General features: G+C 55.2%; 1 protein-coding gene across 1 annotated transcript; it reads left to right on the top strand.

The window, feature by feature from the left end:
- The first annotated feature begins 23,301 nt into the window (after window positions 1-23,301).
- LOC137466086 (class II histocompatibility antigen, B-L beta chain-like) lies at window positions 23,302-25,465 on the top strand. Its single transcript, XM_068177994.1, is given in 5 exon segments — window positions 23,302-23,386; window positions 23,875-24,147; window positions 24,697-24,744; window positions 24,747-24,959; window positions 25,371-25,465. Coding segments are annotated over 5 exon segments (711 nt in total). The 5' UTR covers window positions 23,302-23,304.
- Window positions 25,466-25,537: the final 72 nt, after the last annotated feature.

Consider the following 25,537-nt stretch of genomic DNA (forward strand, 5'->3'; position numbering starts at 1 on the left):
CTGTCCGTGACGCCAATTTAATGTCACGATCCGCTTTTTGCGGGGTGTCGTGATGGTTCTTTTCACCGATCCCAAAAGTACAAAAAGGCAAACAACAAGGGACTATCAGTTAATCACAACAAATGCACCTTTATTAGGGGCCAAAACAGTATATGCGATAGTGGGGATCAGAAAGGAGATAAAATAATAGAGAGGGAGAGAGAAGAGGGGGATGGGAATAGCTTCCAACACAGGCGAGATCTTCAGTGGTCCGGACGATGGGGATCCGTCTGTCGTGTCGGGGGAGTCTCCGAAGTTCTGGTCGACTCGGGGGTCCAGTTATAGTCCACAGAGGAAAGAGGGGGGAACAAGTGTAACAATGAAAGTCCATTGTAATCGCCACGAGGGAACAGGTGAGTCCACAGAAACCACCAAAGCAAGGCGAATACAATAAAGAATAAGTCCATTGAAATTACTGAAGGGAAACAGGTCATGTCATTAGTGGTCAGACCACCAATTTCCCCTCCTCCCTATAGTAGGGGTCTCAGTCTCAGTCCTTGGGAGGAGGGTTCTCATTCTTTATTTGTCACAGTGGTAACGAGGCAGATGAGGGGTCTTCAATGAAGGACCACGGGAGTCCCCCCAAAAGTTCCTTCGGCTTAAGAACGGAGATTAGAAGCAGGCCGCGCATCAGGCTGTCCCGTGCTGGGTCCATGTCAGGTCTTTGCCAAGTCCTTGCCAACTCCTTGCCAAGTTCTTGTCAGGCCTTGTTCGGAACAGCTAGAATGATGGTTCAGTTGTTCCACCTGCACTGTGTCCTGTTCTAAGTCGGAACTGCAGCGGGGGAAGGGATTCTTTCTCGTGGCAATCTGAAGGCAGAATGGAGAACAAGGGGCTTCAGACGGGCTCTTACAAGCACCAGCCCCAGAGCGGCCGCGCTGCGCTGGCAGCACCAGTCCGGAGCAGCGCGGGCTCAGCAGCGCCGCACGCTCTCATTGGCTCCGAGCACTATTGGGCACCGATTGTCGAGGCTCTGCCACACAACCGATGGCTCATCGACTCCTCCAGCAGGATTTCCGAGGCTTTTCCTCCTCCTCCATCCAGTCACACCCAGGGAATGACAAATCCTGCTTTGGGGAAAACCAAGGTGGGAGGGCATTGGAGTAGAGGCTCCTCACTGCCCAAGTCCATCCCTAGAACTCAGCAGGAGTCTTGTGTCCATGGAAATCTCCACTATATCATGGTTCAGCCCAAAACAACTCTCCCAGGAGTTCCCTATCTCTGATCTCTCCACTTTTGGGGTGCCAGAGGTTTCCTTTCCCTGGGATGATGGGGGTCCAATGGCTCCAGGGGCTCCCCCTTCTCCGGCCTCCTGCTTAGGGATAATCCAGGGGCTGTTGGGGGTCCATGGGGTCCCTTCTCCCCTGATGCTCTACTTTGAGATCCCAGGGGTCCCTCCTCTCCAGGCTCCCCCCCTTTCCAGCCAGCCATGGGTCCCCCAGCTCCAGGATTGCCCCTCTCTACTCCCCCCACTCTGGGGGTCCCAGGAGTTCCCCTCCTCTGCTCCCCCGGGGGTCCCCAGGACCAATGTCCTCCCCCTGGTGACCCTGGGCAATGGCCACGTGGACTCCCAAAGATCCCCCCAAGGGGCTCAGCTTTGGGGTCCTGCAAGATCCAAACGCACACACACACACACACACACAGAGAAAAAAACCCTCCCAGTGTTTACTTGGGCCTCCCAGACGATATTTGGGGCTCAATTCCACAATCTGCAAGCTCCAAACACACCCCAGTAAAAAAACCCTCACAGCGACCCCCCGATAGATTTGGGATGAGCTCCCCCTCCCCTCTCACCTGCAGGATGAGCTGGGGGCGATGGTCCCGGGGCCAAGGGTACTGCGGCCACAGGGGGCACTGGAACCTCCTGTTTCTCCTCCTTTTCCTGCTCCTGCTCCTCCTCTTCCTGCTCCTCCTTTTCCTCTCTCCCTCCTCCTCCTCCTTCCTCATCCCACCACCTGCCCAGTTCCTGCCTTCTCTATATTTAGAGTGGAGAACCTTGCTTGTTTTTAGAATGAGAACAATGATCCCAGAGGGAACACGGCTTGCTGATTTTAGCCAGAAGTGTCAGTGACTAAAGGTCATGTTTGCTCTGCTTTGGTGCCGTCCTTGTTCCTCCTCAGTGTTCAGGCTGGGCTATGGGGTGTCCTTGTTTGCTGCATTTTCAGAGCTCCTCCTGGATCCTTTGGGCAACAGGCTGTGCCCTGGGAGGGCTCTTTGTGCTCCTTTGTGACACAGGAGAACCTTCCAGGCGGTTTCTGCGTGAGCTGCTGCTGTGATGTCACAGGAGCACTGCCACGTCCCCGAGGTGTTCCCGTTGCTGTGGCACACGGAGGCCTCAGTGTCCAGAGTGGCTCTGGGCACTGCTCGTTGCCGGAGGATCCTCCTGCCCGAGGCATTCTCAGCAGCCAGCCCAGCCCTGACGGGTGTCCTTCTGTGCTTGCAGGGCTACAGTCTGCAGACGTGTGCAGCGCAGCCAAAATGATCCAGCACGTGGCTGCTGCAGTTTGCACGCTGTACTCTGTGGCGTATGCGGGGTATTTTTTAACCCACTTGGCACGTAAGTCGAGGTTTTCCCTCGGTGCTGTGGCTTTGGGCTTGCTGTGTGCTTGCTGTTCTTCCTCTGGGCCTGAGCTGACTTTGTAACCAAATTGCCATGAAGACACCATTGCTTTGGGAGAGCTCCTGGCAGCAGCTGCAGCTGGAAAAGGGGGTGTCTGCAGCCAGCGGGGCGTGCACAGCATTTGCAATGAGCCCTGGGGGGTTCTGTTCCCTCAAGCGGGGAGTCTGTGGCAGCAGAGCCTGGAACTGCCTGTCCAGCCAAGAGCTGACCCAGCCCAGTATTTTGTGCTGTTCTCTTGCTGTGTGAAGGGACTGTGGCTCCTGGAGGGACGCTGTGAAAGCAAAATGCTCTCTCGGGGTTGCCTTGCTCTGGGGCATTTCCCACCACAGGCAGTTGTTTTCCTGACAGCATCTGGTTCATGTTCCCTCTCCCGTTGCAGGGCACCTCATGAGTGGATCCCGAGCAGCTCCTCCTTCGGTGAGTGGGAAAGGAACCTTTGGTGTTTGGAATTGTGCAGCAAGCTGTGAGCTCAGCATGTGGCAGCTGAGTGCCAGCCTGGGAGGCTGAAGGAAAGTTCCTGTCAGTATCCTTGCAGCAGCAAAGGGATCCCTGGGAGTTTTCTCCTTTTCTTTCTGTCCACAGGGCACAAAAGCAGCACCAGCACCTCCTCTGGCTCCCTCTGCTTCCAAAGAGGAGGCCAAAGAGGAGGAAGGCAGCAGTGAGCTTCCCGCTGTTCCGGGGGACGATGGTGAACGTCCCTCAGTGCCGGGAGATGACAGTGAACTTCCCGCTGCTCTGGGAGACGAAGGTGAACATCCCGTGCTGTGGGAAGACAACGGCGAGGCTCCTGCGGTGTGGGACAAGGACAGTGGACATCTCCCGGTGTGGGAGGAGGACAGAGGACATCCTGTGTCTTGGGAAGAGGAGGGTGAACTTCTCCCAGCATGGGAAGCGGACAGTGAACGTCCCCTGGCTTGGAAAGATGATGGCGAACCTGCAGCATTTTGGGAAGAGGACGGAGAAGCTCCCTGTGCTTGGGAAGAGGACACTGAACCTCCCTCGGCTGTGGGATCCTGGGCTGAACATTCTGACAGCAGCACAGCCCTGCAGCCAGAGGGGAGAGGGGAGTGGTGCCTGATGCAGCTGAGTACGTCTGCTCTGTTCCTGTGTGCCAGAGCAGGGTGCTGTGTGTGTGTCTCGGCATCAGCTGCACCCAGTGCTGCTCTGCAGCTGAATGTGCCAGGGTCATTTCTTGTCCTTCCCCAGCTGAGACCAAGGGGCTGACGGCCCCAGGGAGGGGGGCTGCATTCTGGCTCTGCTGCAAGGCGGGGTCTCACTCTGGGAGGGAGCGTCTTCCACGTGGTTTCTTTCAGGGAACACCGTGAGCCTGGCGGAGCCTGCCGAGAAATACCTGGAAGTGGAGCAGATTGGCCAAGGGTAAGTGCACGGCAGTTACTTCTGCACAAGCAGGCCCAGGTGTTGTGCTGGTGCAGGATCAAGTGAGAAGTCAGGAGAGCTCCAAACACCTCCAGACACTGGGGTACCATCCTGCTGTCCCTCAGTCCTGATCAGAATTGATACCCGTGCTCCGAAGGCACCGTCAAAGGCCCCTGAGGCTGGCAGTGTCCTGCCTGCAGCAAGGAGCAGGACCTGGAACATCTTCTGTCCCTGGAATTGGATTGCCTAAAAGAGCCACTCACCATCTGGTGACTGTCAGAAAACAGTTCCCAAGGAGATTTCTTTCAAATATTTTGCTTCAAAAAATATCCTCCGGTCAGGATTAACAACCTAATGGTTTAGAAACAGAAACCAGAGCTGAACTAATAAGTGCTCTATTCTAGCACAGGTAGTAGAGCCCATACATTCAGTAACAGACACAGAGCTGATGCACTCTGGGGGAAAATGCATCACCTGCCTGATGGCAGGGCCCTTGTGGATCCTGCAGGTCATAGGCAGGAAATGGGAAAGGATGGAATGCATTCTTTTCCAGTTCTTTAGACACCCATTGCTCACTTCAAGTTTTGAACTAAAGCAGTGCAGCGTGGACATTTGGGATTTGCTCCAGCCCAATTCCTTGGTGTTGGGTCTCAGTTTTCTCTGGCACACCTTGCATGGCAGAGGGCTGGTGGCTGCTGCGCTGTTGTTGGAAGGGTCGATGCCCCCAGGTGTTTGTGAACGCTGCAGGCAGCAGAGATCTCCTGTCTGGGCTGGCTTGCACTGCCAGGGCCTAAAGCGCTGCTTCTTTCTTCTCTGCTGTTTTGTCTCCAGGGCTTTCGGAACCGTTTCGAAAGGACTCGACAGGGCCACTGGAGGAGAGGTCAGTGTCAACACGCCCAGCACGTCTGGCAGCTCTCCAGGGCTCTCCCCTCTGCTGGCAGCTGTGGCTGCAGCTTTGGGGGCCAGCAGAGCTTTCCTGCACAGGCTGCTCCTCTGCAGGCAGAGCCGTGTCAGCCTGCAGAGCACAGCTGGGACAGACTTGGTCCTTCTGAAGTGCCCAAAGGAATGCAAGCAGGGCAATGGATGTGTGTGTTTGCTTTGTTGTGCAATTCCAACCAGAGCAGTTGCATCTGAAATCATGACCCAATCCCATAGAACTGCTAAAGGGTTCCCGGCTGTTTTGCTCTGTTTGCACAGAACCAGAATTACCCCCTGCTTGCAGAATGTGTTTGAACAATAATGAGAGTGTTGAGGCCATTTGAGAAGACTGTAGGTGCAGAGAATGTGGTTAGAGCTTGGAGGCTGACAGCTGAGGGGCCATTTCTGCAGAGCTTGCAAGGCCAAATGTCTCTGGCCATGTGTCCTGTAAGCAGCCCCCAGCGAGCAGAGCAATGGGCTGTGGGAATGGCACTTGCTGAGCTCTGGTGTCCCATCCCAAGGCAGTTGGGCACAGCCGGGCTCCGTCGCTCCAAAAAGACTCGCTCCGTGTTTGCTGCGGCCTCCTGCCACAGACTCCTCCAGTGAAAGGTCTGCAATGTCCCTTCAGGTGGCCATAAAGAAAATGAGTCTGAGAGGGCAGAACAGGGAACGAGCTGTGAATGAGCTCCTGCTCCTGAAGGACAAGAAGAACCCCAACATTGTCAGCTCCTTGGACAGGTGAGTGCTTCAGGCCTTATCCCGTGCCCGGGCCCTGCCTTAACCTTTCCTGCCATCCGTAGTCTGTAGCCTGATTTGAAAATGCCTGACCCAGATGTATTTTCCTAAATCAACAGCCTGGCAGTTCGCTCCCTCCATGTGCTTTTGTTGCTTTGGTTTGGTTTTCCCTTCAAGTTGACCCTGTTTTCTGTGTCTTACAACAAGTGCTGGTAAACCACAGCAGAAATTATTTCCCTTGGCTTCTTCTTCCCAGCCCTTTCCCATTGCTGCAGATGCCAGGAAGACCAGGTTCTTGTTCCCAGAAATGCCTCGTTTGCCCATTTGTCACTGGCCTTGCCTGTTTCTGAAGGGACTTTCTGAAAGGTTTTCTGACCCCTTTTGTCCCAAGTGCTGCCCGGCCTCCTCCCCTGGATAACCCTGGGAGCTGTGTTGCCTTGTTCTGCAGGGAAGGGTGGAACTGATGAGTTCAGAAGCTGAACCAGCTGGGGGCCAGTGTTGTGGTTCCACATTGATCTGGGCCTTTGCTAAACTGCATTTTTCACCTGCTTGCCATCTCAGGCCTCTCCTTTCTCACAGGGGTCTCCTCCTTTAGACTGTGCAGATCCCAAGGGCTGTGCAGCCTGGCAGGAATGTCTCTCCATCGGATTCTGTCCTCATTGACAAGTGACCTGGCAACAAAACTCCACTCCAGGCTTTTCCATGGGGGAACTGAGCACTGCACATTGGTCTCCATGCCACTGTTTTCCTCTTCCAGCTTCCTTGTCGATGGAGATCTCTGGCTGGTGATGGAATACATGGATGGAGGAACTTTGCAGGACGTTGTCAGACAGACACGCATGGCTGAAGGAGAGATGGCAGCTGTCAGTCGGGAGGTGAGGGATCCTGCCTGTGACTGCCATGCCTTGGACACGATGGTCCTTCCCAGCAGGGCGTGAGAGCAGGAGTGGCTCCAGGCTCAGGGCTTTGTTTCTCTGTTGTTGTCATGGGCTGGAGAAGGAAGAGCCCCTGCAGTGAACGGCCTGCCAGCAGCACTGCACTTCTACTCTGTTCTTGTTCTCTTTCCTGCTGTTGTGGCACTCTCTGTCTGTTTTGGATTTGATGTGCTGTTCTCAGCTTTGCCTTGAACCGTTTGCCTGGAGCTTGTCTGCACTGCACTCCTGGCCTGTCACAGCAAAGTCGCTGCTGGCAGAATTCTAAACTGTCCTTTCTTGTGTGATATATTCCGGCCATTGGTTTTTACCCTCGTGTTTCTTGTTCTCTCTCAGTGTCTGCAGGGCCTGCATTTCCTCCATTCGAACCGGGTGATCCACAGAGATCTGAAGAGCTCCAACATCCTTCTGGGCATGGACGGCTCTGTCAAGCTGGGTGGGTGTTCCTGGCCAGGCACGGCGCTCCCGGGTGCGGCTGTGGGGCTGCTTCCCAGTGATGGCCAGAGCCCCACAAGGGCTGCTGGGGGCACTGCCTGGCCCCTGCTGCCAGCTGAGAGCGGCTGCCCCTGCAGAGAGCTCAGGAGAGGAGCAGGCTGTCAGGGGAGCCTTTGCTCTGGGAATGGCCCTCGCAGAGGGGCAGGAGTTGGGATCTAAAGCTGCAAGGGAATCAGTAACAGCAACTGCACGAAAGCTGAGGGTTTCTTTAAGGGTCCAGTTCAGTTCCATCTTTCCTTGGCTACAGCCCTGAGGACTTTTCCAGCTGACTTCACTGCTGCATTCTCAGACTGAGAGCGGGGAGTCTTTGTGCTTGGTTTCCTCATTCCAGCTGCCTTTGACAGTGTTTGTTTCTGTCCTCAGCTGATTTTGGCCTCAGCGCTCAGCTCAGCCCTGAGCAGGACCAGCGCAGCTCCATGGTGGGCACTGCTCACTGGATGGCCCCAGAAGTTGTCACCAGTTCTCCTTACGGCCCCAAGGTGGACATCTGGTCCTTTGGAATTGTGACCATCGAGATGGTGGAAGGAGAACCTCCTTACTTCAAGGAAACGAGGGCCATGGTAAGAGGCCAATTCTCCCGTGGTTGCAGAGGCCTGTGAGCACAGGGTGAGCCTGCACTGGGAGCAGCAGCTGGAGGTTTCTGCACATGGGGAAGGGAATTCCCAGAGGACTGGAGCCTCAACACAGACACATATTCTGCAGTCTCCAGACACAATTTGCTTTGGGATTTACGTTGTTGAAGCTCTTCTGGCTGTGAGGATGACCTGAAAATGTGAAGCAAGTGCACCAGCTCTTTACAATGGCTGTGGCAGCACCAGGGTTTGGGTTTTTTGGTTGGCATAGAAAAATGAGCTGTGAGCAGCATCTCGGCCAGGGAGGAAAGTGCCCCTGGAGCTGGGGCTGGGAAGCCGGGGTCGATGTGAGCACTTGTGGGTGGGAAGGAAGCTGGCAGAGCGCTGAGTTTGCTTTTCCTGCAGGCTCGCGCTCTGATCCGGCAGAACGGGACCCCGCAGCTGCAGGAGCCCAGGCGCCTGTCGGCTCTGCTGCGGGACTTCCTCGAGTGCAGCCTGGAGCCGGACGAGGAGCGGCGCTGGTCTGCCCAGGAGCTGCTGCAGGTGAATGCCAAGCGGCTGCAGGGGAAGCAGCAGCGCCAGGGAGGGGTTTTCTTGTGGGGCCCCCTCCGATGGTCTCCGGTCTCGCTGCTTTCCACACGCAAAGCAAGCAGAATCCTCGCCTGGTTTGGCTTGGCAGGGGCCTTTCGAGGTCATCTGCACCTGGGGCCCCACAGCGAGCAGGGCCATCTTCAAGCAGCTCAGGTGGCTCAGAGCCCTGCCTGACCTGAGCTTGGATGTTCCCAGGGAGGAGGCACCTCCCACATCTCTGGGCACCTTCTGTCAGTGCTTCCCCACTCTCCCGCTAAAAAAAATTCTGTCTCAGATCTCATCTGAGCCTGCTTCCCTCTCCTGAGTTTCAGACCATTTCCCTTTGTCCTGTTGCAACAGAGCCTGTGAGGAAGTTGACTCTGGAAAGTAACGGTTCATTTCTTTCTTTTTTCTCCTTTGGGCAGCACCCATTTTTATCATCAGCCAAGCCTCTCTCCAGCCTGACCCCTCTGATCACCGCAGCAAAGCAACTGAGGCAGCAGCGGAGGAGATGATGCACTGGAGGACAGCGTTTAGTTACAGTAGTTAGTTAGGACAACTAGTTAGTTATGGTAGTTAGCAGTGCTAGTTAGTTATGGTAGTTAGTGGTGCTAGTTGGTTAAGGTAGTTAGGACAGCCTGTTTGTTACGGTTCTTATGACAGCCTGTTTGTTATGGCAGTTTTTTGAATAAAAACTCTCTTAAACCTCAACTCCCTTGACGTGTCCCTTCCTTCTCCCTGTGTGCCTCAGCTGCCCGGAGCAATGTGAGGGGAGAGCGGGCCCAGCCTCGCCCAGAGCTGAGCCCCAGCAGAGCCCTGGCAGAGCCCAGAGCAACCTCGGCATCTGCAGAGTCAGCCTGGAAGGAGGCGCTTGGAGCCTTCTCGGCTGCACCCGACTCTTGGTTACAAACTGTGTGTCAGGGCTCACCCCCAGATTGGGGTGACCCTGAAAGATGGAAAAGTCTCTCCTCCCACCCGTGCCTACAAAGAAAGACTCAGTAGTCTTCATTCATCCGGTCTCAAGGTAGTTTATTGTATGTTATCTAAAAGATTTTCTTCCTGAACTGCTGCGGTCCATTCAGCAGGTCAGACAAAGGCACACACTGACTCCCAGGGGGCTGGTGCCATCTTTTATATCATCCATGACGTGTTGAATGTTTGTGGTTTTACCCCAATGCCTATCACCTATACTGAATGGTGACTTTCTACTCTAAACCAATCTGTGAGTGCCAACATCACCATGAACATGGAGGTTAGGAAGGAGAAAGAAGGAGGACAGGGCACGCCCAAGTCCCTTCATCTTAGAACTTCTGATCCCCATGTACAAAACTCAGACCCCTCTGTACAAAGCCTAAACCCCCCCTGTACAGCACTCAGAAGTTCTGCCTTTCACTTTGTGACTACTTCTACAATAATATCTAAATTTGTGTGATTTCTTGTTCTTCCTGCAAGGTTGGTAAATTGTTCCATGGGTCAGATTCAAAGCCACAGGGGTTTCCAGTTGCATATCAGTGTCTCAAATGCTTCTGACCTGGGCCCGGAACATCCAAGAGTGTCCAAGGGACATTCTGTGTTCTGACAAGAACAGGATCATGAGAAGTCAACGAAGAGCCTTGAATGCAGCTTTCTCCACGCCTCCCTCCTTCCAGCTGCACCTCCTCCCCCGGCAGTGCAGGAGACAGGGAATGGGGCTGTGCTCAGTTCATCCCCCGTGGCTTCTCCCTCTGCCCAGGGACAGGAGTCGTTCCCCTGCTGCAGCCTGCAGTCTCTCCTACTGGAGACTTCTCCAGGAACTTCTCCAACCGGAGTCCATCCCCTGGGGCACAGCCCCCCTCCAAGTGCTGCAGCGTGGGTCACTGTGCCACGGGGTCACTCCTTCCAGGACAGGCTGCTCCAGCGGGGGCTCCTCTGTCCACGGGGTCACAGCCTCCTCTCAGGCATCCCCGTGCTCCAGCCTGGCTCCTCCAGGGGCTGCAGGGGGATCTCTGCATCCCCATGGATCTGCAGGGGGATCCCTGCAGCCCCATTGTTATAAATGAATCAGTCAATTTAATAATTAGAGGAATTTATTAAATCAAGTCAAATAAAAATTGGAAAAGCCACAAGCAAAACAGCGCCGAGCCAGGCGATCGGAGCTGGTTTCAGGCTATACAGCCCCGTACCTCTGGCAGTTCACAAGGTACTGATTCCACAGGGTTTTATTTATATTGCTTTCAGACGTAGTAGGATTCCTGGGGGGTCTTCCTGTTCCCTCTTGTCGGTCTTGCCCCTTTCCACATATTAATGCATGTTTTCTCGTGTAGAGTTTTTCCCGGAATATTCTGCTGAAGTCTCGTTAGATGGCAATCCTCTCGAATATCTTGTTCTGGCTATGAATATTCATCTTATCAGTTCAATGCTTATCTTCTAGATGGAATAATCCTTCAGAGTAACCATCCTTTGAGACAGGAATTCATCTTGTATATATTGTTCTTTCTGTCACTTGATTCCATTTAAAAAGATACTGTATTTTTTTTAGTCCTGAGCACGAATTTATTTTAAATTATATATTACACCCATGGATATGCAGGGAGGTCTCTGCATCCCCATGGATCTGCAGGGGCAGCTCTGCAGCCCCATGGATCTGCAAGGGGATCTCTGCATCCAGCACCACCGTCTTTGGAGGCACCAGGAATAGGCTGAGCTCTGCCTGAAGCTCTTCTCACATTCCCCACACCCTTCCCGGCACAGGGAGGGTTTTCCCTCCTCACAGCTCCCCAGGCTGGGTTTGCAGCCCCTCCTCGTGTGGGACCTCTGGGGCTTTTCCTCCCCACTGCATTCGTGCACCGTGGAGCCATTCCAAATGGCCTCTTCCACGAGGTTCTGTGGCAGGGATTTGTTCTCCCTGGTCTCTGTCCGCAGCTCAGTGCCTGGGGCCGGAAGGACAAGGAGAGTTAGAAACAGGGAGAAGGGAAAAGGAAAAGCAGGAGAGGAAGGAAGAAGAAAGAACAAGGGAGGAAGGAGATGGGAAAAGACGTAGATGGATGAAGGAGAGAATGAGGAGAGGAAGCAGGGCAGAGAAGAAGATGGGATTTGCCTCTGTGCCAGAGGGAAGGGGAAGGAGATCCCCTCAATGCATCCCTGGCAGGACGGCGTCAGCAGCGAGGTTGTCCTGCAGCCAGGGGCGATGCTGGGCTGGGAGATGGAGCAGGAGAGAGGGGCAAAGGGGCAGTGACTTCCTCCTCACCTGCCTGGCTGTCCCAGTCTGTAGCATCCTGGCGCTACCGAGGCCCTTGGAGCGTCCGGCACTGATGAGCCCGAAGCTCACGGTGACTTTATAAAGCTGACAAAGTAGGCAGGATGGGTCTTTGTAGGATCTCCAGCAAACTGGTTTATTGGAACAGGAACAGGGCACAGAGCTGAATAGGGACCAGGGACAAAGACAGGCTGCAAGCTGAGGGCACAGGGGGTTTTTATATGGGGTAGTGAGGGTGGAGCTGAGGGTCAGGGTCCAATGGATATGGGGGAAAATGGTGCAAAGGAGGGGTTAAGGGTCATGTCAGCTAATAGGGAAACAGAGGCAGGGAAATGCAGTAAACTTGGGCCAGTCGAGGGACAGAGAGAGGAGAACATTCTAGGGACTAACCAAAATAGGTGACAGGGGTTGAACTAGGGTAATTAGGCCAACGGGCCAATGGGGTAACATAACTTTACAGAAATCAGCATGTGCCTGCAAAGATCTATGGGAGAAGCAAGCTTCTCCCCATAACCTTGAAATCTATTCTTGTTTGGGACCAGTCCTCCACAGCTGAGGGACTGAGATTCTGATGGTGGGCTCCTGGGCCTCCACACCAGTGCATCTTCCTTTTCCTTGTTTTAATTGCAGCGTCATTCTCCTCCATCCAGATGAAATTGAGGATTGACAATGGCTTGCAAGAAAGCAAGGGGTGAGTACCTTGGGTTTGGTGAGAAATGAGCCTCATGCTTTAGAATTTTTAAAACTTTAAGAAGGCATAATTAGAGACAAATCAATAACAGCAGTGGGTGCTTGGCAATGGCCAGAGGCACACTGGTTAGCCATAGCAACTCTTCTTATCTATTTTTTCCATTGTATTGTTCAAAAACATATTGATAAAGATTATACACATTGAAAGATTTCTTTGAACTCGTTTACTTGTTCCAGGAACTCTTGATGTTGGTTTGAGCCCCAAGCCGCCTTTCTAGAGTACGTGCAGGAATCGTGGATTGTTGTTCTGAGGGTTGTGTGTCACTTCCTCACAACAGCCCCCTGATCCCTGGTTTCAGCTGTCAGTCTGCAGGCCCCAAGTTGGGCAACTCCCTGGGGGCTCCCCTGGCAGGGGAGACCCTCCTGGAGCAGTTCTGTGTCAGGAAGGAGAGACGCATTGGACTTTTTTGGTCTTCAGCTTCTGTTTATTGTTACCTTATCAAAACTTCAGCACACTGTCTGCACCAGACTCTGCGAGCAGGAAAAACAGCACAAAAGTGACTAACAATCTCTTGTTACAAGGCATTTTAAGTCTAATCAAAAACTAAGCTACCCAGTTAAGAAGGGACACCTAAATTATTTTCCTTTCTAACCCAATAACTGAGCCCTAAAGACCCGGATTTTTCATGTGGATTTTTCTACCCATTTACAAGATACCAGCTAAAGGCAAGAAGAAAGAGGAAGAAGAAAGAAGAAGGGAACTCAAGACAACACCCTATATCCTCCATCTTGAATCCATCTATAACATACTAAAAATCCTAAAACCTAAATGTCTCACCCATGTGACATACTCCACTACTCTCTACAATTCTCTACAATCTCTTTCACACTTTTGTGGTTTCTAGTTTACCTTGAGGCTTTGGAAGTTTTCTCCATGAATGAGGGTCAAAGTCAGTGCTGCCCTGGGGGTCAGGGCACCCCAGAGCAGACAGAGAAATATTCCCAGTGCCCTGGGTTTCCACATCAGCAGGCGACAGTTATTGACAGTCGAAGGGTCAGCGGCAGGGGTCCTCATCACACCCGTTCCTTAAATGTTATCTGGCCATGCAGACGGTTTTAGCTACTTCCACAAGTACTTTAAATCAACATTAGCTGTTTCACAAATATCTCTGAGTTATTCTTGTCAGTTAGTTACAAAAATAAAAGCATTAGTTATTATTTCACAACTGCAGCAACTTCTGCAAAAGTTAACATTCTAATGCAAAACACGTAGCATCCACTTCAATATTTTGCAAAAGCCAAAACTATAATGTATGTTTTTCACACTGTCCACAAACTAAAATATCATCCATGAATGATGTTCTGAGGATTTGAGCGACACAGGGGACAGAGCACTGGCCACAAAGAGCCGACAAATTGTACGACAGCAAAAGTAGTTAAAAGTGATTACAAACTGTAGTGTATCAAAATCAGCTCATCTTTCATGTTGTGATTAGGAATAAGTTGCAGAAGTCAAGACATAATAGCAAAAGCCACCAATTACATAGTTCTTTATAACAAACCCAGGGCAGGTTTTTCCCTTGCATGGAGCACTTGGGCCTTCCCGGGGCCCCTTCTGCCCTCTTGCAGAGCCGGTGGCATTTTCCACCACCCACAGTTTGTAACCAAGAGTCGGGTGCAGCCGAGAAGGCTCCAAGCGCCTCCTTCCAGGCTGACTCTGCAGATGCCGAGGCTGCTCTGGGCTCTGCCAGGGCTCTGCTGGGGCTCAGCGCTGGGTGAGGCTGGGCCCGCTCTCCCCTCACATTGCTCCGGGCAGCTGAGTCACACAGGGAGAAGGAAGGGACACGTCAAGGGAGTTGAGGTTTAAGAGAGTTTTTATTCAAAAAACTGCCATGCAAAACAGGCTGTCATAAGAGCCGTAACAAACAGGCTGTCCTAACTACCTTAACCAACTAGCACTGCTAACTACCATAACTAACTAGCACTGCTAACTACCAAAACTAACTAGTTGTCCTAACTAACTACTGTGACTAAACGCTGTCCTCCAGTGCTTCATCTCCTCCTCTGCTGCCTCAGTTGCTTTGCTGCGGTGATCAGAGGGGTCAGGCTGGAGAGAGGCTTGGCTGATGATAAAAATGGGTGCTGCCCAAAGGAGAAAAAAGAAAGAAATGAACCGTTACTTTCCAGAGTCAACTTCCTCACAGGCTCTGTTGCAACAGGACAAAGGGAAATGGTCTGAAACTCAGGAGAGGGAAGCAGGCTCAGATGAGATCTAAGGCAGAATTTTTTTAGCAGGAGAGTGGGGAAGCACTGACAGAAGGTGCCCAGAGATGTGGGAGGTGCCTCCTCCCTGGGAACATCCAAGCTCAGGTCAGGCAGGGCTCTGAGCCACCTGAGCTGCTTGAAGATGGCCCTGCTCGCTGTGGGGCCTCAGGTGCAGATGACCTCGAAAGGCCCCTGCCAAGCCAAACCAGGCAAGGATTCTGCTTGCTTTGCGTGTGGAAAGCAGCGAGACCGGAGACCATCGGAGGGGGCCCCACAAGAAAACCCCTCCCTGGCGCTGCTGCTTCCCCTGCAGCCGCTTGGCATTCACCTGCAGCAGCTCCTGGGCAGACCAGCGCCGCTCCTCGTCCGGCTCCAGGCTGCACTCGAGGAAGTCCCGCAGCAGAGCCGACAGGCGCCTGGGCTCCTGCAGCTGCGGGGTCCCGTTCTGCCGGATCAGAGCACGAGCCTGCAGGAAAAGCAAACTCAGCGCTCTGCCAGCTTCCTTCCCACCCACAAGTGCTCACATCGACCCCGGCTTCCCAGCCCCAGCTCCAGGGGCATTTTCCTCCCTGGCAGAGATGCTGCTCACAGCTCATTTTTCTATGCCAACCAAAAAACCCTAACCCTGGTGCTGCCACAGCCATTGTAAAGAGCTGGTGCACTTGCTTCACATTTTCAGGTCATCCTCACAGCCAGAAGAACTGCAACAACATAAATCCCAAAGCAAATTGTGTCTGGAGACTGCAGAATATGTGTCTGTGTTGAGGCTCGAGTCCTCTGGGAATTCCCTTCCCCATGTGCAGAAACCTCCAGCTGCTGCTCCCAGTGCAGGGTCACCCTGTGCTCACAGGCCTCTGCAACCACGGGAGAATTGGCCTCTTACCATGGCCCTCGTTTCCTTGAAGTAAGGAGGTTCTCCTTCCACCATCTCGATGGTCACAATGCCGAAGGACCAGATGTCCACCTTGGGGCCGTAAGGAGAACTGGTGACAACTTCTGGGGCCATCCAGTGAGCAGTGCCCACCATGGAGCTGCGCTGGTGCCGCTCAGGGCTGAGCTGAGCGCTGAGGCCAAAATCAGCTGAGGACAGAAACAAACACTGTCAAAGGCAGCTGGAATGAGGAAACCAAGCACAAAGACTCCCCGCTCTCAGTCTGAGAATGCAGCAGTGAAGTCAGCTGGAAAAGTTCTCAAGGCTGCAGCCAAGGAAAGATGGAACTGAACTGGACCCTTAAAGAAACCCTCAGCTTTCGTGCAGTGGCTTTTACTGATTCCCTTGCAGCTTTAGATTCCAACTCCTGCCCCTCTGGGAGGGCCATTCCCAGAGCAAAGGCACCCCTGACAGCCTGCTCCTCTCCTGAGCTCTCTGCAGGGGCAGCCGCTCTCAGCTGGCAGCAGGGGCCGGGCAGTGCCCCCAGCAGCCCTTGTGGGGCTCTGGCCGTCACTGGGAAGCAGCCCCACAGCCGCACCCCGGGAGCACCGTGCCTGGCCAGGAACACCCACCCAGCTTGACAGAGCCGTCCATGCCCAGAAGGATGTTGGAGCTCTTCAGATCTCTGTGGATCACCCGGTTCGAATGGAGGAAATCCAGGCCCTGCAGACACTGAGAGAGAACAAGAAACACAAGGGTAAAAACCAATGGCCGGAATATATCACACAAGAAAGGACAGTTTAGAATTCTGCCAGCAGCGACTTTGCTCTGACAGGCCAGGAGTGCAGTGCAGACAAGATCCAGGCAAACGGTTCAAGGCAAAGCTGAGAACAGCACATCAAATCCAAAACAGACAGAGTGCCGCAACAGCAGGAAAGAGAACAAGAACAGAGGAGAAGTGCAGTGCTGCTGGCAGGCCGTTCACTGCAGGGGCTCTTTCTTCTCCAGCTCATAAAAACAACAGAGAAACAAAGCCCTGAGCCTGGAGCCACTCCTGCTCTCACGCCCTGCTGGGAAGGACCATCGTGTCCAAGGCATGGCAGTCACAGGCAGGATCCCTCACCTCCCGACTGACAGCTGCCATCTCTCCTTCAGCCATGCGTGTCTGTCTGACAACGTCCTGCAAAGTTCCTCCATCCATGTATTCCATCACCAGCCAGAGATCTCCATCCACAAGGAAGCTGGAAGAGGAAAGCAGTGGCATGGAGACCAATGTGCAGTGCTCAATTCCCCCATGGAAAAGCCTGGAGTGGAGTTTTGTTGCCAGGTCACTTGTCAATGAGGACAGAATCCGATGGAGAGACATTCCTGCCAGGCTGCACAGCCCTTGGGATCTGCACAGTCTAAAGGAGGAGACCCCTGTGAGAAAGGAGAGGCCTGAGATGACAAGCAGGTGAAAAATGCAGTTTAGCAAAGGCCCAGATCAATGTGGAACCACAACACTGGCCCCCAGCTGGTTCAGCATCTGAACTCATCAGTTCCACCCTTCCCTGCAGAACAAGGCAACACAGCTCCCAGGGTTATCCAGGGAAGGAGGCCGGGCAGCTCTTGGGATAAAAGGGGTCAGAAAACCTTTCAGAAAGTCCCTTCAGAAACAGGCAAGGCCAGTGACAAATGGGCAATCGAGGCATTTCTGGGAACAAGAACCTGGTCTTCCTGGCATCTGCAGCAATGGAAAAGGGCTGGGAAGAAGAAGCCAAGGGAAATACTTTCTGCTGTGGTTTACCAGCACTTGTTGTAAGACACAGAAAACAGGGTCAACTTGAAGGAAAAACCAAACCAAAGCAACAAAAGCACATGGAGGGAGCGAACTGCCAGGCTGTTGTTTTGGGAAGATACGGCTGGGTCAGGCATTTTCAAATCAGGCTACAGACTACGGACGCCAGGAAAGGTTAAGGCAGGGCCCGGGCACGGGATAAGGCCTGGAGCACTCACCTGTCCAAAGAGCTGACAATGTTGGGGTTCTTCTTGTCCTTCAGGAGCAGGAGCTCATTCACAGCTCGTTCCCTGTTCTGCCCTCTCAGACTCATTTTCTTTATGGCCACCTGAAGGGACATTGCAGACCTTTAACTGGAGGAGTCTGTGGCAGGAGGCCGCAGCAAACACGGAGCGAGTCTTTTTGGGGCGACGGAGCCGGGCTGTGCCCAACTGCCTTGGGATGGGACACCAGAGCTCAGCAAGTGCCATTCCCACAGCCCATTGCTCTGCTCGCTGGGGGCTGCTTACAGGACACATGGCCAGAGACATTTGGCCTTGCAAGCCCTGCAGAAATGGCCCCTCAGCTGTCAGCCTCCAAGCTCTAACCACATTCTCTGCACCTACAGTCTTCTCAAATGGCCTCAACACTCTCATTATTTTTCAAACACATTCTGCAAGCAGGAGGTAATTCTGGTTCTGTGCAAGCAGAGCAAAACAGCCGGGAACCCTTTAGCAGTTCTATGGGATTGGGTCATGATTTCAGATGCAACTGCTCTGGCTGGGATTGCACAACAAAGCAAACACACACATCCATTGCCCTCCTTGCATTCCTTTGGGCACTTCAGAAGGACCAAGTCTGTCCCAGCTGTGCTCTGCAGGCTGACACGGCTCTGCCTGCAGAGGAGCAGCCTGTGCAGGAAAGCTCTGCTGGCCCCCAAAGCTGCAGCCACAGCTCCCAGCAGAGGGGAGAGCCCTGGAGAGCTGCCAGACGTGCTGGGCGTGTTGACACTGACCTCTCCTCCAGTGGCCCTGTCGAGTCCTTTAGAAACGGTTCCGAAAGCCCTGGAGACAAAACAGCAGAGAAGAAAGAAGCAGCGCTTTAGGCCCTGGCAGTGAAAGCCAGCCCAGACAGGAGATCTCTGCTGCCTGCAGCGTTCACAAACACCTGGGGGCATCGACCCTTCCAACAACAGCGCAGCAGCCACCAGCCCTCTGCCATGCAAGGTGTGCCAGAGAAAACTGAGACCCAACACCAAGGAATTGGGCTGGAGCAAATCCCAAATGTCCGTGGTGCATGGCTTTACTTCAAAACCTGAAGTGAGCAACGGGTGTCTAAAGAACTGGAAAAGAATGCATTTCATCCTTTTCCATTTCCTGCCTAAGACCTGCAGGATCCACAAGGGCCCTGCCATCAGGCAGGTGATGCATTTTCCCCCAGAGTGCATCAGCTCTGTGTCTGTTACTGAATGTATGGGCTCTACTACCTGTGCTAGAATAGAGCACTTATTAGTTCAGCTCTGGTTTCTGTTTCTAAACCATTAGGTTGATAATCCTGACCCGAGGATATTTTTTGAAGCAAAATATTTGAAAGAAATCTCCTTGAGAACTGTTTTCTGACCGTCACCAGATGGTGAGTGGCTCTTTTAGGCAATCCAATTCCAGAGACAGAAGATCTTCCAGGTCCTGCTCCTTGCTGCAGGCAGGACACTGCCAGCCTCAGGGGCCTTTGACGGTGCCTTGTGAGCACAGGTATCAATTCTGATCAGGACTGAGGGACAGCAGGATGGCACCCCAGTGTCTGGAGGTGTTTGGAGCTCTCCTGACTTCTCACTTGATCCTGCACCAGCACAACACCTGGGCCTGCTTGTGCAGAAGTAACTGCCGTGCACTTACCCTTGGCCAATCTGCTCCACTTCCAGGTATTTCTCGGCAGGCTCCGCCAGGCTCACGGTGTTCCCTGAAAGAAACCACGTGGAAGACGCTCCCTCCCAGAGTGAGACCCCGCCTTGCAGCAGAGCCAGAATGCAGCCCCCCTCCCTGGGGCCGTCAGCCCCTTGGTCTCAGCTGGGGAAGGACAAGAAATGACCCTGGCACATTCAGCTGCAGAGCAGCACTGGGTGCAGCTGATGCCGAGACACACACACAGCACCCTGCTCTGGCACACAGCAACAGAGCAGACGTACTCAGCTGCATCAGGCACCACTCCCCTCTCCCCTCTGGCTGCAGGGCTGTGCTGCTGTCAGAATGTTCAGCCCAGGATCCCACAGCCGAGGGAGGTTCAGTGTCCTCTTCCCAAGCACAGGGAGCTTCTCCGTCCTTTTCCCAAAACGCTGCAGGTTCGCCATCATCTCTCCAAGCCAGGGGACGTTCACTGTCCGCTTCCCATGCTGGGAGAAGTTCACCCTCCTCTTCCCAAGACACAAGATGTCCTCTGTCCTCCTCCCACGCCGGGAGATGTCCACTGTCCTTGTCCCACACCGCAGGAGCCTCGCCGTTGTGTTCCCACAGTGCGGGATGTTCGCCCTCGTCTCCCAGAGCAGCGGGAAGTTCATTGTCATCTCCCGGCACTGAGGGACGTTCACCATCGTCCCCCGGAACAGCAGGAAGCTCACTGCTGCCTTCCTCCTCTTTGGCCTCCTCTTTGGAAGCAGAGGGAGCCAGAGGAGGTGCTGGTGCCGCTTTTGTGCCCTGTGGACAGACGGCAGCGTGAGGGACGGGAAGTTCTGTCTCAGTTATCACCTTATTTACCCTCAGCTGCACATCCAGCTGCACTAAGCAGAAATTGGGTTCGGAGCTGTTCAAACTAACAATGGGCTAAAGTCGACATTGCCCCTTATTGTTGGGAATTCCATATTCCACCATGGCTAGAGCCAGCAAGCAATGCTCTGCCTGCAAAACCAGACCTGCAGCTCTTCAAAAGCTCTTCAGCAGAAAAGGAGAAAACTGCCAGGGATCCCTTTGCTGCTGCAAGGACACTGACAGGAACTTTCCTTCAGCCTCCCAGGCTGGCACTCGTCTGCCACATGCCGAGCTCAAAACTTGCTGCACAATTCCAAACACCAAAGGTTCCTTTCCCACTCACCGAAGGAGGAGCTGCTCGGGATCCACTCATGAGGTGCCCTGCAAGGGAAGAGGGAACATGAACCAGACGCTGTCAGGAAAACAACTGCCTGTGGTGGGAAATGCCCCGGAGCAAGGCAACCCCGAGAGAGCATTTTGCTTTCACAGCGTCCCTCCAGGAGCCACAGTCCCTTCACACACCAAGAGAACAGCACAAAATACTGGGCTGGGTCAGCTCTTGGCTGGACAGGCAGTTCCAGGCTCTGCTGCCACAGACTCCCCGCTTGAGGGAACAGAACCCCCCAGAGCTCATTGCAAATGCTGTGCACGCCCCGCTGGCTGCAGACACCCCCTTTTCCAGCTGCAGCTGCTGCCAGGAGCTCTCCCAAAGCAATGGTGTCTTCATGGCAATTTGGTTACAAAGTCAGCTCAGGCCCAGAGGAAGAACAGCAAGCACACAGCAAGCCCAACGCCACAGCACCGAGGGAAAACCTCGACTTACGTGCCAAGTGGGTTAAAAAATACCCCGCATACGCCACAGAGTACAGCGTGCAAACTGCAGCAGCCACGTGCTGGATCATTTTGGCTGCGCTGCACACGTCTGCAGACTGTAGCCCTGCAAGCACAGAAGGACACCCGTCAGGGCTGGGCTGGCTGCTGAGAATGCCTCGGGCAGGAGGATCCTCCGGCAACGAGCAGTGCCCAGAGCCACTCTGGACACTGAGGCCTCCGTGTGCCACAGCAACGGGAACACCTCGGGGACGTGGCAGTGCTCCTGTGACATCACAGCAGCAGCTCACGCAGAAACCGCCTGCAAGGTTCTCCTGTGTCACAAAGGAGCACAAAGAACCCTCCCAGGGCACAGCCTGTTGCCCAAAGGATCCAGGAGGAGCTCTGAAAATGCAGCAAACAAGGACACCCCATAGCCCAGCCTGAACACTGAGGAGGAACAAGGACGGCACCAAAGCAGAGCAAACATGACCTTTAGTCACTGACACTTCTGGCTAAAACCAGCAAGCCGTGTTCCCTCTGGGATCTTTATTCTCGTTCTAAAAACAAGCAAGGTTCTCCACTCTAAATATAGCGAAGGCAGGAACTGGGCAGGAGGTGGGATGAGGAAGGAGGAGGAGGAGGGAGAGAGGAAAAGGAGGAGCAGGAAGAGGAGGAGCAGGAGCAGGAAAAGGAGGAGAAACAGGAGGTTCCAGTGCCCCCTGTGGCCGCAGCACCCTTGGCCCTGGGACCATTGCCCCTGCCTCATCCTGCAGGTAAGAGGGGAGGGGGAGCTTGTCCCAAATCTGTCGGGGGGTCCCTGGGGTGTGTTTGGAGCTTGCAGATTGTGGAATTGAGCCCCAAATATCGTCTGGGAGACCCACATAAACCCTGGGACAGGTGGCTTTTTTTTTATCTGTGTATGTGTATGTGTAGGTTTGGATCTTGCAGGGCCCCAGAGCTGAGCCCCTTGGGGGGATCTTTGGGCGTCCACGTTGCCATTGCCCAGGGCCACCAGGGGGAGGACATTGGTCCTGGGGACCCCCGGGGGAGCAGAGTAGGGGAACCCCTGAAACCCTTGGATTGGGGAGAGAAGAGAGGGGTGATCCTGGAGTTGGGGGAACCCCGGCTGGCTGGAAAGGGGGGGAGCCTGGAGAGGAGGGACCCCTGGGACCCCTAGGACCTCAAAGTAGAGCATCAAGGCAGAAGGGACCCCATGGACCCCCAAAAGCCCCTGAATCATCCCTAAGCAGGACGCCGGAGAAGGGGGAACCCCTGGAGCCATTGGACCCCCATCATCCCAGGGAAAGGAAACCTCTGGAACCCCAAAAGTGGAGAGATCAGAGATCGGGAAGTCCTGGGAGAGTTGTTTTGGGCTGAACCTTGATATAGTGGAGATTTCCATGGACACAAGACTCCTGCTGAGTTCTAGGGATGGACTTGGGCAGGAGAAGGCTCTACTCCAAGGTGCTCCCACCTTGCTTTTCCCCAAAGCAGGATTTGTCATTCCCAGGGTGTGGCTGGATGGAGGAGGAGGAAAAGCCCTGGAGATCCTGCAGGAGGAGGGGCTGCAAATCCAGCCCAGGGAGCTGTGGGGAGGAAAGAGCTCCCGCCCTGAGCCAGGAAGGCGGCCGGAAATCCAGCCGGAGCTCGGAGCTGGTGGAGAAGCCTCATGGCAGGGAGAAGCCTCACAAGTGCTTGGAATGTGGGCAGGGCTTCAGCTGCAGCTCCACCCTGATGGAACACCAGAACACCCACACTGGGGAGAGGCCCTGTGAGTGTGGGGAGTGTGGGGAGAGCTTCAGTGGGACCTCTGACCTCACCGATCACCACAGGATCCACACTGGGGAATGGCCCTATGAGTGCTTGGAATGTCAGAAGAGCTTCAGGTGGAATTCAGGGATCGTCACTCACCAGCACTTCCACACCAGGGAGAGGCCCTGTGAGTGCCCCGAGTGCAGGAAGAGCTTCGTGTGCTGCTCCAGCTCCATCCCCCATGGGAGGATCCACGTTGGATGATCCCCAGTGAGCCCCGTTGGGCAGAGCCCTGGTGACCCCGTTCTGGGTGATCCCGGTTGGGTGGGGGGAAGGTGTTGGAGAGATCTCTTTCCCCTCTCCTTGTCCTGGTGTGATTTGGTTGGTAATAAATTCCCTCCCTGTGTCCGGGCCGGGTCTGTTGTGCCCGTGCCGGATTTGCTGAGGGATCTCTCCCGCTCCTTGTCCCCAGGCAGGAACCCTCGGTTCCATTTGCTGTCCCTGTGCGGCTGCGGGGGGCAGGGACAGAGCGGCTCTGGGGGGTGCCTGGCATGGGGCCAGCGTCACCCCTCGCCACGGGCACCCCTGAGACCCCGCGCAGCCGGGCACACATTTCTGGGCACAGCTGAGCTCCCAGCTGCGCAGCGCCCCAAGGCTCCCCGTGCCTGGAAAAGCCCCAGCCGGGGCTGCAGCGTCCCGGAACCGCTCAGCCAATCCAAACGCAGCCAAAACGCGCTGCAGCCAATGGGAGCGCGAGGAGTTGAGGAGTCATCGGTTGTGTGGCAGAGCCTCGGCAATCGGTGCCCAAAAGTGCTCGGAGCCAATGAGAGCGCGCGGCGCTGCTGAGCCCGCGCTGCTCCGGACTGGTGCTGCCAGCGCAGCGCGGCCGCTCTGGGGCTGGTGCTCCCTGGGCGGCGCTGGCCATGGGGCGAGTGGCGGCAGCTGGGGCCGTACTGGTGGCACTGGTGGTGCTGGGAGCCCCCCCGGCTGCGGGCGCGGAGCTCTCGGGAGAGCGGGGGGGGCGGGAGGCGGTGGGACAGGGGGGAGAATGGGGAAAAGGGGGCGGTGGGAGCCCGAAATTGCAGGGGCAGGAGGAGGAGGGGACCCCGAAAGGAAGAGCGGGAGGGGCTGAGGATTGGGGGCAGGTGAGGAAGGGGTGGGAGAGGGTGGGAAAGTGGGGAAAAGGGGAGAGTAGGACCCCAAACCTGAGCGGGAAGGAAGGCAGGGCTTTTGGGAAATTGTGTTTAAAAGGTTGGGAAAGAGGAAAAGGAGTAAATGGGACCCCAAAACTCATCTGGGGAGAGGCTGAAAGTCGGAGGGGAGAGGATGTGGAAGGGCAAATGGGGGAAGGGTGCAAAAGAGGAAGTGGCAGCTCGGGCAGGAAGGAGCCAAGGCGGCCCTGGGGCAAAGGGGGTGCGGAGTGGGGATCCGGGGTGGATCCCGGAGCTCTGGGCGTGCTGGGGGGGCACCCCCGGACCTGTGTCCTGCACACACAGGGGTGTTCCAGTACGTGGGAAAGTCCGAGTGTCACTTCATGAACGGCACGGAGAAGGTGAGGTACCTGAGCAGGTTCATCTACAATCGGGAGCAGTACGCGATGTTCGACTGCGACGTGGGGTACTTTTTGGGGTTCACCCCCTATGGGGAGACAGCAGCCAGGTATTGGAACAGCGACCCAGACGTTATGGAGCAAAAAAGGGCTGCGGCGGACTGGCTGTGCCGGTACAACCACGAGTATCTCAGCCCGTTCCTCACGGAGCGCCGAGGTGAGCGCGGGGCAGAGCGTGTCCCCTCGGCCCTGCCCTGGCAATGACCCTGGAGCCCCTCAAAACCTCCCTGGAATCGGCCCAGAGCCCTCAGCCCTCCTTGTGCCCATCCCCGAGACCTTGTGTCCCTGCCACTGACCCTCGTGGCTCTCCCAGTCCATCCCAGTCTCTCCCAGTGCCTCCCGGCTGTCCATCTCAGCCTAGCGTGGTGCTGCCGCCTCTCAGCCAATCAGAGCGCGTGTCTCTGATGACTCATCAGTTGCCAGGCAGACCCGCAGCGCCGAGTGCCCCGCACTGGACTCGGCCTCCCAGTGCCGCGCGCTTCGTTCCCAGTTCCTCCCAGTGCCGCCCCAGTCCCTCCCAGTCCATTCCCAGTTCACTCCTAGACCTCCATCCTCCCTCCCAGTGCCCCCCATCCCCTCCCATCTCTCTGAGTGCCACCCCAGTCCTTCCCAGTTCATTCCCAATCCCTCCCAAGGCCACCCCACCCCTCCCCTCTCTCTCCCAGTTTTCCCCAGCTGATCCCAGTCTGTCCCCGCTCTCTCCCAGTGTCCCCAGGCGTATCCATCTCGCTGGTGCCCTCGATCTCCCAGCCCGGGGCTGCTCCATGATGGATTTCTACCCTGCCCACACCCAGCTGAGGTGGTTCCAGGGCCAGCAGGAGCTCTCTGTGGTGGCCACCGACATGGTCCCCAACAAGGACTGGACCTACCAGCTCCTGGTGCTGCTGGAAACACCCCCCTGGCGCGAGCTCACCTGCAGCTGCCAAGTGGAGCACGTCAGCCTGGAGCACCCCCTGAGCCGGCACTGGGGTACAGGGGAGGAATTGGGGGCGCTGCCAGAGCCACTGGGATGTGCTGGGAGCAACTGGGAGGGAGTTGGAGACAGCCTGGTTTCAGCTGGGAGAGGGGCTTGGAGGTGTGGAAGGGCTGAGAAGTGGTTTCAAGGATGCTGGGGAGGGTGGGATGGGGTTCTGGCGGTCCTGCTGGACACTGGGAGGGAGTTTGGAGGTGCTGGCTGTGACTGGGAAGGATTGGAGTGAGTCTAGAGGAGCTGGAAGGAGATTGGGGATGGAAAAGCAGAGGTTGGGATGAGGTTGGTTGTGCTGGGAAGACACTAGGAGGGGTCAGGGTGAGTCCTGGTGAGGCTGGGAAGGGACTGGGAGAGGGTTTGGGGTGTCTCTGAGAGGTTTTGGGGGGTCCATACCCCTGCAGAGCCCCCAGAGATGCCACTGGATGCCGCCCACAGGAAGATGCTGTCAGGGATCGGGGGCTCCGAGTTAGGCTTCGTCTTCCTGGCGCTGGGGCTCAGCTTCTAGGAGCGTGTGTGCTCCTTCCCCGGGGCAACCAGCCTGGTGTCACCCCCATTTCTCTGCCCACAGAGCTCCTGA

Source organism: Anomalospiza imberbis, unplaced genomic scaffold, assembly GCF_031753505.1.
Source record: "Anomalospiza imberbis isolate Cuckoo-Finch-1a 21T00152 unplaced genomic scaffold, ASM3175350v1 scaffold_136, whole genome shotgun sequence".
Lineage (NCBI taxonomy): Eukaryota > Metazoa > Chordata > Aves > Passeriformes > Viduidae > Anomalospiza > Anomalospiza imberbis.